The 16,302-nt window shown below is 39.1% G+C and overlaps 1 protein-coding gene across 1 annotated transcript; it reads left to right on the top strand.

The window, feature by feature from the left end:
* The first annotated feature begins 266 nt into the window (after nucleotides 1-266).
* Nucleotides 267-15,051, top strand: LOC129350018 (caspase-2-like). Its single transcript, XM_055015091.1, is given in 11 exon segments — nucleotides 267-448; nucleotides 1,196-1,351; nucleotides 2,964-3,038; nucleotides 4,507-4,574; nucleotides 5,920-6,016; nucleotides 8,363-8,545; nucleotides 8,754-8,882; nucleotides 8,967-9,057; nucleotides 10,654-10,851; nucleotides 11,247-11,356; nucleotides 12,852-15,051. Coding segments are annotated over 11 exon segments (1,392 nt in total). The 5' UTR covers nucleotides 267-298; the 3' UTR covers nucleotides 12,987-15,051.
* Nucleotides 15,052-16,302: the final 1,251 nt, after the last annotated feature.

Raw genomic sequence — 16,302 nt, 5'->3', positions numbered from 1 at the left:
ATATCTCAAATATTTTTTGTTGTAACAGATAAAAGTGCTCATCCATCTTTTTTGATAGATTGTGGAACATTAATAACCAAAAGTAATTTTGGTTAGTAAGTTTACTTTATTTGGGTTGTTTATTGCCATGTGAAGTTGTGCACACTATTTAGTGTGCATGCTTGTGTGTGAATCGTGGCTTTCATTACTATTTATGTATCACAAAACACTTCCACTGAGATGAGGCTCTGTGTGTTGAACATTCAGGGTTTTATCCTCCAGGTCTGACGCTGCTGTCTGGTTCTTCTGCAGACCGATCATGCTGGAGTGCGGGATGTCGGATCGGGACCGGCAGGCTCTGAAGAGACGTTCAGCGGATCTCTGCAAGCAGCTGGTGGTGGACGAGCTGCTGGTCCAGTCGCTGCAGGCCGACAGCATCCTGACGGAGAGCATGGCAGAGAGCATCCTGGTAGGTTCACCTGGATAAACGGGCCGTCAGCAGCCAATCAGCTGACAGCGAGGTGGGAAAGGTCCTGGTCAAAATTTGGATTAATTTAGAGCAACTTTAACTCATTTAGAGCAACTTTTACTAATGTAGAGCAACTTTAACTAATATAGATCAACTTTAATCTAGAGCAATTTTATCTCATATAGAGCAACTTCAAATAATATAGAGAAACTTTAACTCCTTTAGACCAACTTTAACTAAGGTAGAGCAACATCAACAAATTATTGAGCAACTTTAGCTCATTTTTGAGCAACTTTAAATAATGTAGAGCAACTTTAACTAATTTGGAGCAACTTTAAATAATGTAGAGCAGCTTTAGCTAATATGGAGCCACTTGAAGTCATTTTGGAGCAACGTAAACTAATATAGAGCAACTTTAACTAATATAGGGCAACTTTAATTAATATATTATCTGGATGACCCAAAATGTTTTGAACGGTAGTGTCAGTTTTTTAAGTTGAACCTCAGCTTTGATGGGTTATTACCAGATGAGACACTTTAAAAAATGTGATCGATGTGAAGGACAACATGAATCTGTAAAACCTCCGACACAGTTTAAATCCCCTGTCAGACGTGCTGCATAGCAGAAATCGTAAATTGCAGCTTAGTTGTGTCGGGTTGTGATTTGAAATCTGTTTATTTTTCAGGTCTACGTTTTGATTAAATGTATGCTTCTTTTAAATCTTCCTCTTTCCTCCTCTCCTGTAGGCAGAACAAACGTCTCAGAAACGCAGCTGGCGTTTGCTTCTTCTTCTACCGAAGCGAGGACCTCGAGCCTTCAGCAGCTTCATCTCGGCTTTAAAAGAAACCGAACAGCAGCACCTGAGTGACCTCCTGACAGAATCACCAGAGAGAGACGCCGATGTGAGTTAATGAACCTCTGATCATCGTCCCCGCACAGAGCTACACAATACCAACCCAGTCTACACAACAATACATTCCTGCACAAATAAACTGCATTCTCACATGAAGTAAATCTAATCTGTGACACTGTTTGGAAAAGTGCTCAGTTTGACCAGACTCTCATAGAAGACCAGAGTTCAAATCCTGAGCAGGGTGAAAATCCATCAGTTTCAGAAATAAGTTTTGTTTTCTGTTGTTTACTTTCAGTTTTTACTCCTTTTCTGGTTCAGTTTAGGAAAGTTTCACACTTTGTCAACACTTTTACATGTGAGAGGCTTGATTACTTGGTTAGGTTTGGAAAAAAGTCCTGGTTTGTGCTATAATATGATGCTTTGACTACATGTCTGAAGCATCTCCACCATTTTTTTGGTTACCATGGTGACAAGTCCCATCTAATATCTGATTGGTCGGCTGGAGGACCATAAGCGAAGCAGTGATATACATGACAAAGATACATGGATTACATAAGATATTTAAGATAAGATTTTACTCATCCAGAAGTGTTTTTTTTTTTTGCCATCGCTCAGAAAATAAAACGCTGAACCTGCAAATAAGCATTTAAGCATTTACTGGCAAAAGCTCTCCTGAGAAGGCAGATCAGATGTTTAGGAATATAGTGGACCACAGCAGACTGTTATTGGATCATTTTAGAACTGGAGGACATCTGGGCTTCAAAATGTTTGAAAAATAAACCTTCTCTTTTCCAGTTTTCTGCTCCATATTCATCAATAATAGGTATTGATTGGCTCAGCTTCCACATCAATGGTAGCATTTTTATTCCATGTTTTCTGTGTTGTTTGCTAACCCTACTCTAATCACAGTAACAGGGTTGCTAATCCATGCTAATGTGATCTTTTTCTCAGCAGTAACAGCTAGATATTTAGCTGCTGTTACTGCTGACCAAGAGGACAAACTGACTGATGGAAAACAGTCCAAAGAATTAGTCTGATCCTGATAATATGAGGTAGAGTGAGACATTCAATCAAGGCTGACAATGGGATGGAAATATGAAAAATAGAAGAGAGGACATACCGTAACTTTGCTCTACACATTCTTTAGGAAAACTGTTGGATGATGGAAATAACAATGAGACACAAAACGAGACACAAAATGACAAAGACGAGACACGGAATGACGAAAAATGAGACACAAAATGACAAAAACGTCATCAACAGTTGTGGGACACACGTTACATGCATAATAATTATTATTTAAAATATTATGTTGATGAGAAAAATGTTCCAACAATTGCAAGAGACAGCAATGAAAAAAATAACACCAAAAAGAGGTATTTAAAGAATTAAATTTCATTTGAACTGTTTTATTAGAGATTCAGTTTGGTCATCAGGGGGGTGGGACAAGAGAAAAATGTCATTTTAGGAGGAACTCCAGACTTATTTGGTATTTTAAAAACATTTTCAAACATTCTTTTCTCCTATTTTTTTACATTTGGTCTCAGGACAAGAACATTTACACAACTACTGCATGTTTTAGTATTTTGAAGAGTTTGATGGGTGTAAAATGTCCTCCAGTTCTGACTCAGTGCACCTCTGACTCTGTTTTCGCCTCTCAGAATCTTCATCCTGAGGAAGAACCGGAGGGAAAGTCGGGACAACTGATCATGGAGAGGACAGAGAAGAAGAGAGAGGTGAGATGATTACTTCTAATATCACTGAGTGGATTTTCACTGTCGACATCTCACATAAAACTAACATGGAAGGAACAAAAACTCAGGAAAAGTAGAGTTGGGCGTCGAGAACTGGTTCCAATATTCTAATTTCAAGAGAATCAATAAAAGAATTTAGAATAGAATAGATCTTTACTGTCACTGTTACAGACAACAGTGAAAATCGGTTTAGTGCTCTCCAAATAGCAACATCAAAAATAGTCTATATAACACACCTTACAAAAATATATACAACATAAGAGAGCAAAAGTTACACATGGTGTAATCATAAAAAGAATTTCATTTCGGTTCTGCTTATTGGCAATTTGTGTCATGCCAGAATTAAATATTCTGTAATATTCTGTCCATTAGTGATGTGAGTTAAACTCCTGTGTGTCTTAAATCTCCTGATATTTTTGGGTTATTTCATCTCAAATCATCCGGATCCGTCTGTTCCATCATCTCTGATTTGGCTGAAACTTTTTTATACCTCATACTCTGGATATTTAAAATGTCATATGTGCAATTTTAGATTGAGTTCTCTTTTAAAAATTGCCCTTCGACGTATTTATTTTTTGCACATTGAAAGGTGAGCCTGTTTAAATGAGAATGTTCCAGAAACCGTTAGAAATAAAAGTCTGAAATTTTACGGTTTTACCTGCTTTGATATCTGGCAGTGTTTTTGTTTTTGGGGTACAGCTTGTCATACTAAAAATCTGATTATTTTACAGATGCTTTCAGTTATTTTCACAGTTTTTGCAGTTTTTGAAATTGTAGTTTTCAGCTGTTTATTAACATATTTTTCTGTCAGATTCCCTCTGTGTTTTTTTCTGATTATTCTTTATTTTTTGTAGCATGGATAAAATATAGTCAGTATAATAATTCTGATTATTCAGGGTCACTAAGGGTTTGTTTTCCCTGATAGACAGAAATGGAGAAAGTATTTAGATCCAGGAAAATGTACTAAATTCAGAAAAATGTCTCCTGTGATTGTTATAATATAACTCAGAATATTATATTGTTGTATTGACCTGATCGAAACTTTAACCTCCTGACCCTCAAATAAACTGAGAATCATTAAAATACAAACAACACCCAACCCTGAGGAGACCTTTGTCTGTTAGGGAGCATCTTTCATAGTTAACAGTTCAGTTTAATGGATGTTGAGCTTCAGTGTCGTGGTGTTTTGCAGACGTCCTCAGTAGAAGAGAGCAGTGAGGTGAGCAGCTCCTCAGCAGTCCAGTTTCAGGCCTCAGATATCAGCTCAGATTCGTCAGAGAGGCAGAAAGCAACAGGAGATAAACAGCCAGACGTGAGGATCATCGTGTTTTACATCCATGCAGCTGACAGGGAGATAGTTAATTCAGATTACAGATGTTGCATTAACACAGCAAACAACAGCTTTGTCTGTCCGTCTGTTCAGCAGCTTCTGTCTCGTTTCTGATTTCAGAGGGTTGGGGGTTCTTCTCTTCCACTTCCAACTCAGGAGGAAGTTTCAGTGAAGTGACAGAGGACTCAAGGTGAGCTGCAGAGATTCCTGTTTTATCAGGTTCAACCAGAGGGCTGAACTATGAGGTGAAATTAGTGGGTTAGCAGGTATGATCAGCCGAAAGTCAGAGTTTACAGTATCACAAAGGTGTTAAGGTGCTTTAACCTGCTAGATCTCCATGGTAACTGATACTGTGGAGATAAATCTCCATGGTAACTGATGCTGCAGGAATCTAACTACGACAAAAACAAGCCATAATATGAGAAAAACAAGACACAAAACAACAAAAATAAGACAGAAAACAGCAAAAACAAGACATAAAATGACAAGAACAAGACAGGAAACGACAGAAACAAGACACAAACCAACCAAAAGAAGACACAAAACGACCAAAATAAGAACCACAGCATCAGTTAGATCTCTACAGTAACTAATGCTGCGGAGCTAGATCTCCATGGTAACTGATGCTGTGGAGCTAAATTGGTCCAGACCAGGTTGTGTTCAGAGTTTAGGTTTTAAATCAGCCGTAAGAAGCGTCTCCCTTAAACCAAAGCATTTCATGATGTTTATTTATGAGCGATGCAGATTCTCAGCTGAGGGAAAAGTTCAGCCCTCAGGTTTCAGTGTTTGTTTCCTGGAGAATCCAGGTGTTAAATACACTAAACCGAACACCTGCTGTCTGGTTTTAAGAAAGCTAACTGATTATACGTGAACAGGAGAGCTCTTCTACCCAGCAGCTGCTCAGTGAGTTCAGTGTTTGAACTCTAGTCAGTGAGGAGTGTTTGGCTGCTGTCTGCAGACGCCACGCCCAAACAGTGACTCATTCACAGCGTCTGTTGTACAAAGTTTCTCGTTACATCACAGCCAGCTGGAGCCGTCACTGATCTGAACACTCTGAGAGATTAGAGCTGTGGTTGCTGTCAGGGAAATATTACGCCGACTCAGATCATGAGACAGGAAAACAAACACACTGCTGGGTAAATTTAATATTCTGTACAATATGGACAATCTAAACACATCATTCCAATGTGGAAGATCAACTTTAGTCGTCTCTCCTGAAGAAAAATAAGAATTACAGCTGATTTATAACACGGCATCATTTCCCTCATGATTTGTTGTAAATAAATTTAAATCTTACGTGGTTTTTACATTATTGAGAGAGAACAACTGATAATTCTCCTTTGATTTAGGAGGACAAGAAACTTCTTTAGACTAAAACTCCAAAGCTGAAAAAGCCTGAAATGACTCATTTATCATCATTGTTTTTACATCTAAGCATAAGCAGCAGCAAGAGTTTGTTCTATCAGATGATTAGCGTATAAATGAATTAACTTTAGAGCCTAGAACTGATGTAACTTCTCGTTTGTGTTTTTCTGCAGAGTCCATGGAGTTCAGTCTGGATGCCGACAGTCCCATCAACACTCCCGTTCTCCCCTGCACTCCTGACTTTTACCTCTCTCGCTGCCAGCAGGTAAATGTCTTCGCAGGTGAGCTCTGTGATGACTCACCTGTAGCCTCTGGAGAAACAAACACCTTCAGTCACACCAGCTGTTTGGACGCGAGCTCAGAGGACAGAACAGTTCAGCTGCATTTGTAAATATAATAACAGAAAGGTTGAGTTGGAAAAAGACAGTTAAGTCATACCAGACTACAGCTTTGCAATTATAAAACTAAATGGTGATGTAATCTAAGGTGTACATCTTTTTTAGTTGTTTTAGGACAGTTTTGTCTCTTCCCTGTTGTTTTGCGTCTCATTTCTCATTTGATGTTTTTTGTGTCTCACTTGTGAAATTTTTTGTCTCTTTGTGACAGGTTTCTCTCCTTTCTGCCGTTTTGTGTCTCTCTTTTCTTATTGTGTGTCTTTAATCTTGTTTTATGTCTTGTTTTGGTTGTTTTGTGTCTCTAAAGCCCTATTGGCGTGGGATCAGTATTACCTGGGGATCTCTGGTAATTTTTGAATTACCCCAGGATGTTTGTGTTTCTCGCAGTGCATTCGCCTGGGACAAGTGAAGTCTGTATTTTACTCCAATTTACTGACATTACAGCCCAGATATGATGTCAAATCTGTGCAGGTCGCAACATGCGCTGTCGTCACGTCCATGTGCAAAGTGGCCGGCCGCTACACGCAAAACAAACCAGACATGAGTCACATGAATAAACATTAAAAACATTAAAAGCCTATATTGTAGCAACGCTATTTTTAGGGTGTCTAACCACTTGGTTAGGTTTATGGAAAGCTTGTGGTTCGGGTTAAAAAACGATCACTTTTACATGGTATGTAGTCATCATAGCATCAGTAAATATGTCAAAGCAGCAGCATGACTTGAGAACAGCGGGCAGCGTTGTCGGGATAACGGGCCGTCAGGGTGTTTGGATTCAGCCTGTTGAAAGATATGCTTACCGTATGCTGCTACGCATCTCATCCATCCTAATATCCTCCCAAATTTCCTTCTTCTTGTAGATCTGATTTTGCCGTTTCTGTGAATGCTCCATAGGCCTGTAGATTTGACCTACTTCTGCATTTGCTCCTAAAATGCTGTCAATAATTTTCACTGCAGCCAATCACTGAGATGCAGATTCGCACGGGACTAGTATTATCCCAGGACGTCGGTGTTTGGCGAAATATAGTATGTAATTTTGCTTTGGAATTATTACTTTACCAACTACTGACATGGCACATTCACATGGGATTAAGATCACCAACCTCCTCCTCAATTATTACAAATCACCAGAGCTCCCCAGGTAATGCTAATCCCATGCGAATAGGGCTTTAGACAGTTTTGTCTCTTTGTGATCATTTTATGTCTAATTTTAGTTTGTCTCCTTTCTGTCATTTTGTGCCTCTTTTTTTCTTATTGTGTCGCATATCTTGTTTTCTGTCTCGTTTTGTGTCTCATTTTTGTTATTTTGTCTCCTCTCTGCCAGTTTGCACCTTTTTTTCTCTTTTTGTGTCTTGTTTTTCTAATTTCTTGTCTCTTCAGGACAGTTTTTTTTTTCTTTTTGTGGTCATTTTGTTTCTCATTTTATGTCTTGTTTTTAATCTGTTTTGTGTCTTGCTTGTGAAATTTTGTGTCTCTTTGACAAACTTTTCTCTCCTTTCTGCCATTTTGTGTCTCTTTTTTCTTATTGTGGGTCTCATCTTGTTTTATGTCTTGTTTTGTGTCTCATTTTTGTTGTTTTGTCTTCTCTCTGTGAGTTTGCACCTTTTTTTTATTCTTTTGTGTCTTGTTTTTCTCATTCCTTGTCACTTCAGGACAGTTTTATCTTCTTTCTGTCATTTTGCATCATTCTTTTCCCCTGATTTTGTCAAATTTTTGTTTTGTTCTATCTTTTTTAGTTTTGTGTGTTTCTTGGACCGTTTTGTCTCTGTTGTTTTATGTCTCATTCTTCTCATTTTGTGTCTTGTTTTTGCAGAATGAATAAACCTTCTCTTTCTTCTCCAGTCCTACAGAATGAACTCATCTCCTCTTTTGTCTCCAGGCCTACAGAATGAATTCATCTTCTCTTATTTGTCTCCAGTCCTACTGAATGAATTCATCTTCTGTTTCTTCTCCAGTCCTACAGAATGAATTCATCTTCTCTTTCTTCTCCAGTCCTACAGAATGATTTAACCTTCTCTTTCTTCTCCAGTCCTACAGAATGAACTCATCTTCTCTTATTCATCTCCAGTCCTACAGAATGAATTCATCTTCTGTTTCTTCTCCAGTCCTACAGAATGAATTCATCTTCTGTTTCTTCTCCAGTCCTACAGAATGAATTCATCTTCTCTTTCTTCTCCAGTCCTACAGAATGAATTAACCTTCTCTTTCTTCTCCAGTCCTACAGAATGAACTCGTCTCCTCGTGGCTTCGCTCTGGTCATCAGTAACGTGACCTTCGACTCTCACGCTGCCTCTGACCTGGACCCCAGGAAGGGAGGTGAGGTGGACGACGAGGTCCTCAGGAAGCTCTTCACAGAGCTGGACTACCGGGTGACTGTCCACAGAGACCTCACTGCTCAGGTAGGACACCTGGAAATTTCAGGATCAAGTGAAACGTGTTGATAGATAAAACATTCACCACTGAATCAGGTGAGGAGATGACATTAGAAACCTTTTGATCTCAGCATCTCCTGATCTTATTAGTTAGTTCTAACAGTCTTTAGAAGCACACCTGTTGGAGGTGAGACTCACATGTCCAGACCTTGACTCTTCTTTTTCCTCCATTCAGGGCATGAGGAACTCCATTGAGGAATTCTGCAGATGTCTGGGGCACCAAACGGTGGACAGCTGTGTGGTGTGTTTGCTTTCTCACGGAGTAGACGGAGCCGTTTATGGGACAGACGGACAGCTGCTGCAGGTCGGTTCGTCTGACAGGCTTCAGGTTTGATGTATGTGGTGTCTTTTTTCTGACATTTAACTCGTACTACTTCCTCTTTTTCAGCTGGACTGGGTGTTTAAGTCCTTCGACAACGCTCACTGTCTGCTGCTGCAGAACAAACCAAAGATGTTCTTCATCCAGGCCTGCAGAGGAGGTAAAACTCAGCATTCATTAGATTGGTGACATTAGGAAACCTCTTCAGAACAGGAGGGAGCCTCTGTTGTTAAGCATGATTAAAATCAGCGACTTAAAACTCCCGGTGGATTCTTCTGTCTCTGTGATGGAGTTTTGTGGTCTGACTTCACACTTCATGATGCTAAAACCTGAACCTCCAAACACTGAGCTGCTAGAAGCCCTAAAGATGTGATTCATCTAGAGCAGGGGTGTCCAACATGTGGCCCGCGGGCCAAAAGCGGTCCTCCAGAGGGTCCAATCCGGCCCTCAAAGTGTAAAAATTCCAGAGAAGACATGAACTGCAGATTGTAAATTAGTAAAACTATAAATTTAAAATAATTTCTAGACTATTTCTAGAAGTAAAATACTAGATTGTTCATTGTACTTTTGTTATTTTATGCCTCATTTTTAAAATGTCTTGTTTTTGTTGCTTTTTGTCGTTTTGTTTCTCACTTTTATCTTTTGTCTCATTTTTGTTGTTCTTGTCTATTTTTTGTTCGCTTGTCCATTTTTTGTCATTTTGTGTCTCATTTTTGTAATATTTTGTCTTCTTTTTGTTGTTTTTTGTCTGACTTGTTGCTTGTCTCATGTTTTTGTCGTTTTGTTTCTCATTTTTGTTGTTTTGTCTCGCTTGCATCATTTGTCTATTTTTCTGTTGTTTTGTTTCTCGCTTTTGTCATCTTTTGTCTCATTTTTGTCGTTCATGTTTTTTTGTCTTGCTTGTCCATTTTTTTGTCATTTTGTCTCATTTTTGTAATATTTTGTCTTGTTTTTGTTGTTTTTTGTCTGACTTTTGTTGCTTGTCTCATGTTTTTGTCGTGTCTCGTTTTTGTCATTTTGTGTCTTAATTTTTGTAATATTTTGTCTTGTCTTGTCTGTTTTTTGTCTGACTTTTATCGTTTTGATCATAAAGTAAAATATTTTACAGCAGGTCCTCGGTTCACAACGTCCTCGACCCACAGCATTTCGTGGTTACATCGCCATCTCCCATGAATTTATTAAGACAGTCTTGTTCCATCATTCTGACGTACGACGTTAAAAGCGTTATACGAGGGACGGCTTTGTTTACGGTTGTACGCCACATTGGATTGTACTTATGTACATATGTGAGTTCCAACTTACGGCGAAAATCGAGTTATGTCACGTCGTAGGAACGGAATTCTGACATAACTCGAGACCCCCCTGTATTGTTCGGTTCCAGATCACTAAATGTTTTGTTCCTTTGTAGACACTCTCTGATCTGTAAGCTGTAATGTGTAAATGATAAACTGAAGCATAATATTGCTGAAATTACATTTTTCTTTCTGAAGAAATTTCAGATTCATCATGTTTTGTAAAAATATAATTCTTTAAATGTGAACTTTTTCAGAATGAACATTTTTGCACTAAAACAAAGGAAACATTTGAAGTTGTGGTTATTTATAGGTTATTATCCTGTGATTTTACTGATCCGGTCCACTGGAGATCAAACTGAGCTGAATGTGGAACCTGAACTAAAATGAGTTTGTACCCCTGATGTAAATATGAAGTAAAACCTACTGGATGCTGAGGACTGAACTGGAACCCTGTCTTCCAGAGGAGATGGACTGTGGCGTGGAGCAGATGGACGGACCGGTGAGGACCAGTTCTCCCAGCTGTGAGCAGCGGGACGCTGGGAGGGAAGGGCAGGGAGAGTCCCAGCAGAGAGGAGCTCTGGGGATCAAACCGAGGATCAAACTGCCCCAAAGGTCCGACATGATCTGTGGCTTCGCTTCACTCAAAGGTCAGACAATTTGTAAGTTTGTCCCATTTGGATTCATTCATGAGATGTGCAGCTAAATCATTCAATCATTACTCTTTCAAACCTGATGACAGGTTTTGGGGCTCAGAGGGTTAAACGCTGATCAAACTGAGAATGATAGCAGGGCAGAGGGATGGAGATGGAGTAAATAAGGCAGGAAAATGTTGATTCATTTAAGAGAGTGGAGAACAAAAGTATAGATTTTGCTGCAAAATAACCAAAACAATAAGAAATGTTCTGTCAATCACTAAATTAATCTTAGCGGGCATTGAGAGTGTATTTGAAACATAAATAAATGTCAGCAGTTAATGTGATATTGATTTTAACAGACAGCAGCTCGTCTCTTCCTGATGTTTGAAGCTTTTCTGTCTGATCTGTTTCTCCACAAGGCACAGCAGCGATGAGGAACACCAAGAGAGGATCCTGGTTTATCCAGGAGCTCAACTCTGCTCTCCGCCTCCGCTCCAGAGACACTCACCTGGCCGACATCCTGGTGCAGGTGAACCCGCTTCTCATTTACTGTCACACCTCTTCAGTCCTGTTCTGTTAGTCTGACCACATCTGAATGTGTTCGAGGACCTCAGTCACTTGTCTGTTAAAGTTCTCCGGCCATCTTCACAGATCGGACTGAGAAAGTTTTCACTTCCAACACACATCTGAACAGAAACGTCACTTTAACATATAGAAAAACAAAAATCATGTACTTCGAAGTGAAATGGTCACAATAATAAAACTTTATAAACAGACACTAACAGCTTAGATAATGATTGTAAGTTTTCTCCCCAAACGATGCTAACAGCAGCAGAGGTTTGTTGCCTCCAGCTGTTTAGGACTATTTCCTCTGAGTTTATTAAGTATTTGCAGCTTTAGATGTCAGTCAGAGCCAAGTGGAACAATTACAGCTTCATTAAATTCTTATTTATAATTTATCCCTGAGACAGGATGGAGAGCGGATCAGTCCAGGTCAGGATCACACTGTAGGTCTACATTTCTTCACATCAGACACACAAGTCAGTTTGTTGCTTCCAGCTGTTTAGGAATATTTCCTCAGAGTTTTTGTCTTTTTGTGGTCATTTTGTGTCTTGTTTTTAGTCTGTTTTGTGTCTCGCTTCTGAAATTTTGCATTTCTTTGGGAAAGTTTTCTCTCCTTTCTGCCATTTTGTGTCTCTTTTTTCTTATTGTGTGTCTCTAATTTCGTTTTATGTCTAATTTTGTGTCTCATTTTTGTTATTTTGTCTCCTTTCTGTCAGTTTGTGCCTTTTTTTCTCATTTTGTTTGTTTTTGTTGTTTCTTTGGGACAGTTTTTTTTCTTTTTGTGGTCCTTTTTTTGCTCTGTTTTATTTGTATTGTTGGTAGCATTTTTCTTCTTTTTAGCTCTTTTACTTGTCTCCAGAGCAGTTTTGTCTTCTCTGTTTTTTTGTGTCTAATTTTTTTAATTTTATGTCTCATTTTTCTCATTTCATGTCTTGTTTTTGCAGTCTTTGTCTCTTGGTGACATTTTTGTGTCTTGTTTTTAGTTTCTGTGTCTCGCTTTTGCGTCTCTGGGAAAGTTTTCTCCCCTTTCTGCCATTTTGTGTTTCTTTTTTCTTATTGTGAGTCTCTAATCTTGTTTTATGTCTTGTTCGGTTGTTTCGCGTCTCTTTGGGACACCTTTTTTTTTCTTTTTGTGGTCATTTTGTTTTTGTTGTTCTGTCTTGTTTGTATTGTTTGCATTTTTATCTTTTTTTCTGTCATTTTGTGACATTTTTGTGGTCATTTGTTGTTCTTTCCGCTGTTTTGCATCTTTTTTCCCCTGATTTTGTCTCATTTTTTTCTCTGTTGTTTTGTGAGTCTTTTTTCTCATTTTGTGTCTTGTTTTTGCTTTATTCTGTACCTCTTTGGGAGCACATCGCCTGTCTGGAAGTTGCTTTACATCCTGCGGTCACTGTGTAAACCTGATATATTTACCATCTTTAAGTCATGACTGTGATTGTGTGTTTTTATTCTGTCTCCAGGTGAACGCTCGTATAAAGGAGAGGGAAGGCTACGCTCCGGGAACCGCCCACCATCGCTGCAAAGAGATGTCGGAGTTCACCAGCTCGCTGCGCAAAGACGTCTACCTGTTCCCCAAGTACCAGCCCCAGTATTAGAAAACAAATATGCACACAGACCATTCCTCAGATGACTGCCACACATTCCCTGTTACCAACCACAGACACACAGATCCAGCAGAGGGAAGCTTCATCTACACGGGACTTATTAGCATACAGTGTCCTCATGTGTGTGTGTGTGTGTGTGTGTGTGTGTGTGTGTGTCTGTGTCAATGCCAGTTAGAGTGTTTACTCGCTAATCCCTCCCAGGTCTCTCTTTTTAAGATGTATTTTCTACACACATCTATTTTTGTGGCTTTTATTTTGTATGGAAATTGTTTTTTTATAAGTATTTTTATGCCTCTTCTTTTTACCTGTACATAATGATCATTCCCTGTTGTCACTACAGTGACAGGCAGGGGGCAGCAGAGCAGAGTTTAACACATTTCAGCACCTCCTATGTTATTCGTCAAAATGAGCTTTATTGCGACAGAAGTTACAGATTTATCAGGTGTTAGACGAATCATTCGATTTATAAAAGAGGGGAAACGGCTACAGGGCAGCTTTAAGTGATTATTTAAGTGTTCGGATCGTTTGTTTTTCTTGGTCGGGACATCCAGAGTTCCCCCTGCTCCTGTGGTGATGGTGGTAGGCCGGACACGGTGCTACATGTAGGGTTTGAGCTTTACTAACTCTAGTGTTTCTTCCTGAGTCATATTTTACTGTAGCCGCTACAGTAAGTTTAAAGAAGAAGTCTTCCACACCGATATGCCATGTGAGGATGATCTGGAGGATGAATTTATGACCATGGCGGTGCTTCCTCGGTGTATTTTGTTCGTTTGGCACAAAGAAATTTATCTCTCGAGACTCCGACGGTTCCCAGAAAAGCCCCGCGTGAATTTACAGCAGTGTTGTAGAGACGGAAACAGTGTTGATGCTGAGGGAGGTGGAGGCAGAAGAGTTTATCCCTGCTCTCTTCTTATACCAGGGGTGTCAAACTCATTCTAGTTCAGGTTCCACATTCAGCCCAGTTTTATCTCCGGTGGGTCGGACCAATAAAATCACAGCATAATAACCTATAAGTAATCACAACTCCACATTTTTCCCTTTGTTTTAGTGCAAAAATGTATGTGCTGAAAATGTCACATTTAAGGAATTGTTTTTGTTTTTTTAAAAAAAAAAACAATATAAACAAGCTGAAGTTTTTTAAGAATAATAAGTTCAGTTTCAATAACATAATGCCTTAGTTTATCATTTACGCATTAAAAACTACAGATAGCAGAGTGTCTACAAAGGAACACAACATTTAGTCATCTGGAACTAACTGATACAGTATTTTATTTATGATCAAAATGACAAAAGTCAGACAAAGAACAACCAAGATAAGATATTACAAAAACAAGACACAAAACGACAACAGTGAGAAACAAGATGACAAAAAAATGACACAAACGACATGAAGCTAAACAGAAAAGAGACAAAAAGACAAAAAAGTTACAAAATGACAAAAAAATGGACAAACAACAAAAATGAGACAAAAAATGACACAAATGATACACAAAATAACGAGTAAAGCAAAACACAATGTCAAAAATAAGCCAAAAAACACAAGAGAGACAAAAAAGAAACACAAAATGATAAAAACATGAGACAAGTGACAAAAGTCAGACAATAAACAACAAAAGCAAGACAAAATATTACAAAAATGAGACACAAAATGACAAAAAAATTGACAAACAACGCAAGTGAGACAAAAAAGACACACAAAACGACAAAAACATGAGAGAAGCAACAAAAGTTAGACAAAAAAGACAAAAAACTAAAGTGGGAACTATAAAGAAAGAAGATTAAGTTGTCTTCCGGCTGGATTGGACCCTCTGGAGGGCCGGTTTTGGCCCTCGGGCCGCGTGTTTGACACCCCTGTGTTATGGTTTTTAGAATTAAACTCAATTTAAAAAGAGAAAAATGCTGAAGCGGTATTAAAGCAGAGTTTTTCTGCAGTATGAGGGGTTTAGAAGGTCCATATCTGCTGCCAGGTTCTGTTCAGGAGGCGTGGAAGGATTTTATTTTCTGTCAATGACTGCCAAATGTTCTTCACAATAAATGGACCGTGAGTTTTAAACAAGTTTCATGTTTTATTTCTCAGAGTTGACTGTGTGGAAATGTGTGTCTTTCCACTTAGGCCATGTTTTTCTTCACTGTGGTTCCGTTTTAATCTAAAATTCTGCAGCTCTGTGGAACCAGTGCATGAAGGAGGAGAGAGAATGATGGAAGTGAGTCTTTATGTCATTTTCAGTTTTTTTTTTTTTTTTTTTGTCATTTTGTCAGTCTCTTTGGAAACACTACCTGCAATTCACCTAAAATCTCTGAATTTTTGTCCCCTGATGGTTGGCCTCAGCTGAGTCAGAGTTGGCTTCAAAGTTGCACCAAGAAGCTCAGAGTTTTTTGTTTTTTACAGAATCTTGCTTCACCCAGTGCTTTATTTTTGGTAATTTTTTTTAAATGTCGCATGAAATTTTAGGATTTTGAGTTCAGATTTGGTTAATTTTCCATCAAGTCAAACATGATTAGTTGAGGAACCATCTGAAAGGTGATAGTCGTCCTGTTTTTACAGTTTCTTACTAGAGGAGGGCAGGTTTTGGGCTGTTTTTTTACTTGGGGAGGGCAACTTTGGGAGTAGTTTTAATGAGAGCAGGTTTGGGGCTGGTTTTACTTTGAGCGCAGATTTGGGGGTAGTTTTACTCAGGGACGGCAGGTTTAAGGGCAGTTTTACTTTTTGAGGGCAGGTTTTGGGCTGTTTTTTACTTGGTGAGGATAGATTTGGGGCAGTTTTACTTGGTGAGGACAAGCTTTGGGCTATTTTTTACTTGATGGGGGTAGATTTGAGGGCAGTTTTAATCGTTGAGGGCAGGTTTAGGGGCAGTTTCACTTGTTGAGGGCATTTTTTGGGCTTTTTTTACTTGGTGAGGGCAGGTTTTGGGGTAGTTTTACAAGAGGATATGAGGTTTTGGGCTACTTTTCACCCAGGGTGGTAGATTTGGGGGCAGTTTTCCTTGGTGAGGAAAGGTTTTGGGCTGTTTTTTTGCCCGGGGCCGGTAGATTTGGGGGTAATTTTTCTCATTGAGGGCAGGTTTTGGGGTAGTTTTTCTTGGTAAGTGTCAATTAGGGGTGAAATTTTGGCCTTTTTTTTTTTTTTTTTTTTAAAAGGGGAGGGCAGGTTTGAGGCAGTTTTACTTGGTAAGGGTAGATTTGGGGGCAGTTTTACCCAGGGAGAGCAGGTTTAAGGGTACTTTTACTCGAAAAGGGCAGGTTTTGGGGTAGTTTTACTTGGTAAGGCTAGTTTAGGGGGCAGTTTTACCTGGGGAGGACAGGTTTT

The sequence above is a fragment of the Amphiprion ocellaris genome, chromosome 11 (genome assembly GCF_022539595.1).
Source record: "Amphiprion ocellaris isolate individual 3 ecotype Okinawa chromosome 11, ASM2253959v1, whole genome shotgun sequence".
In the NCBI taxonomy this organism is placed as follows: domain Eukaryota; kingdom Metazoa; phylum Chordata; class Actinopteri; family Pomacentridae; genus Amphiprion; species Amphiprion ocellaris.
This window is presented reverse-complemented; position numbering and strand designations above follow the sequence as displayed.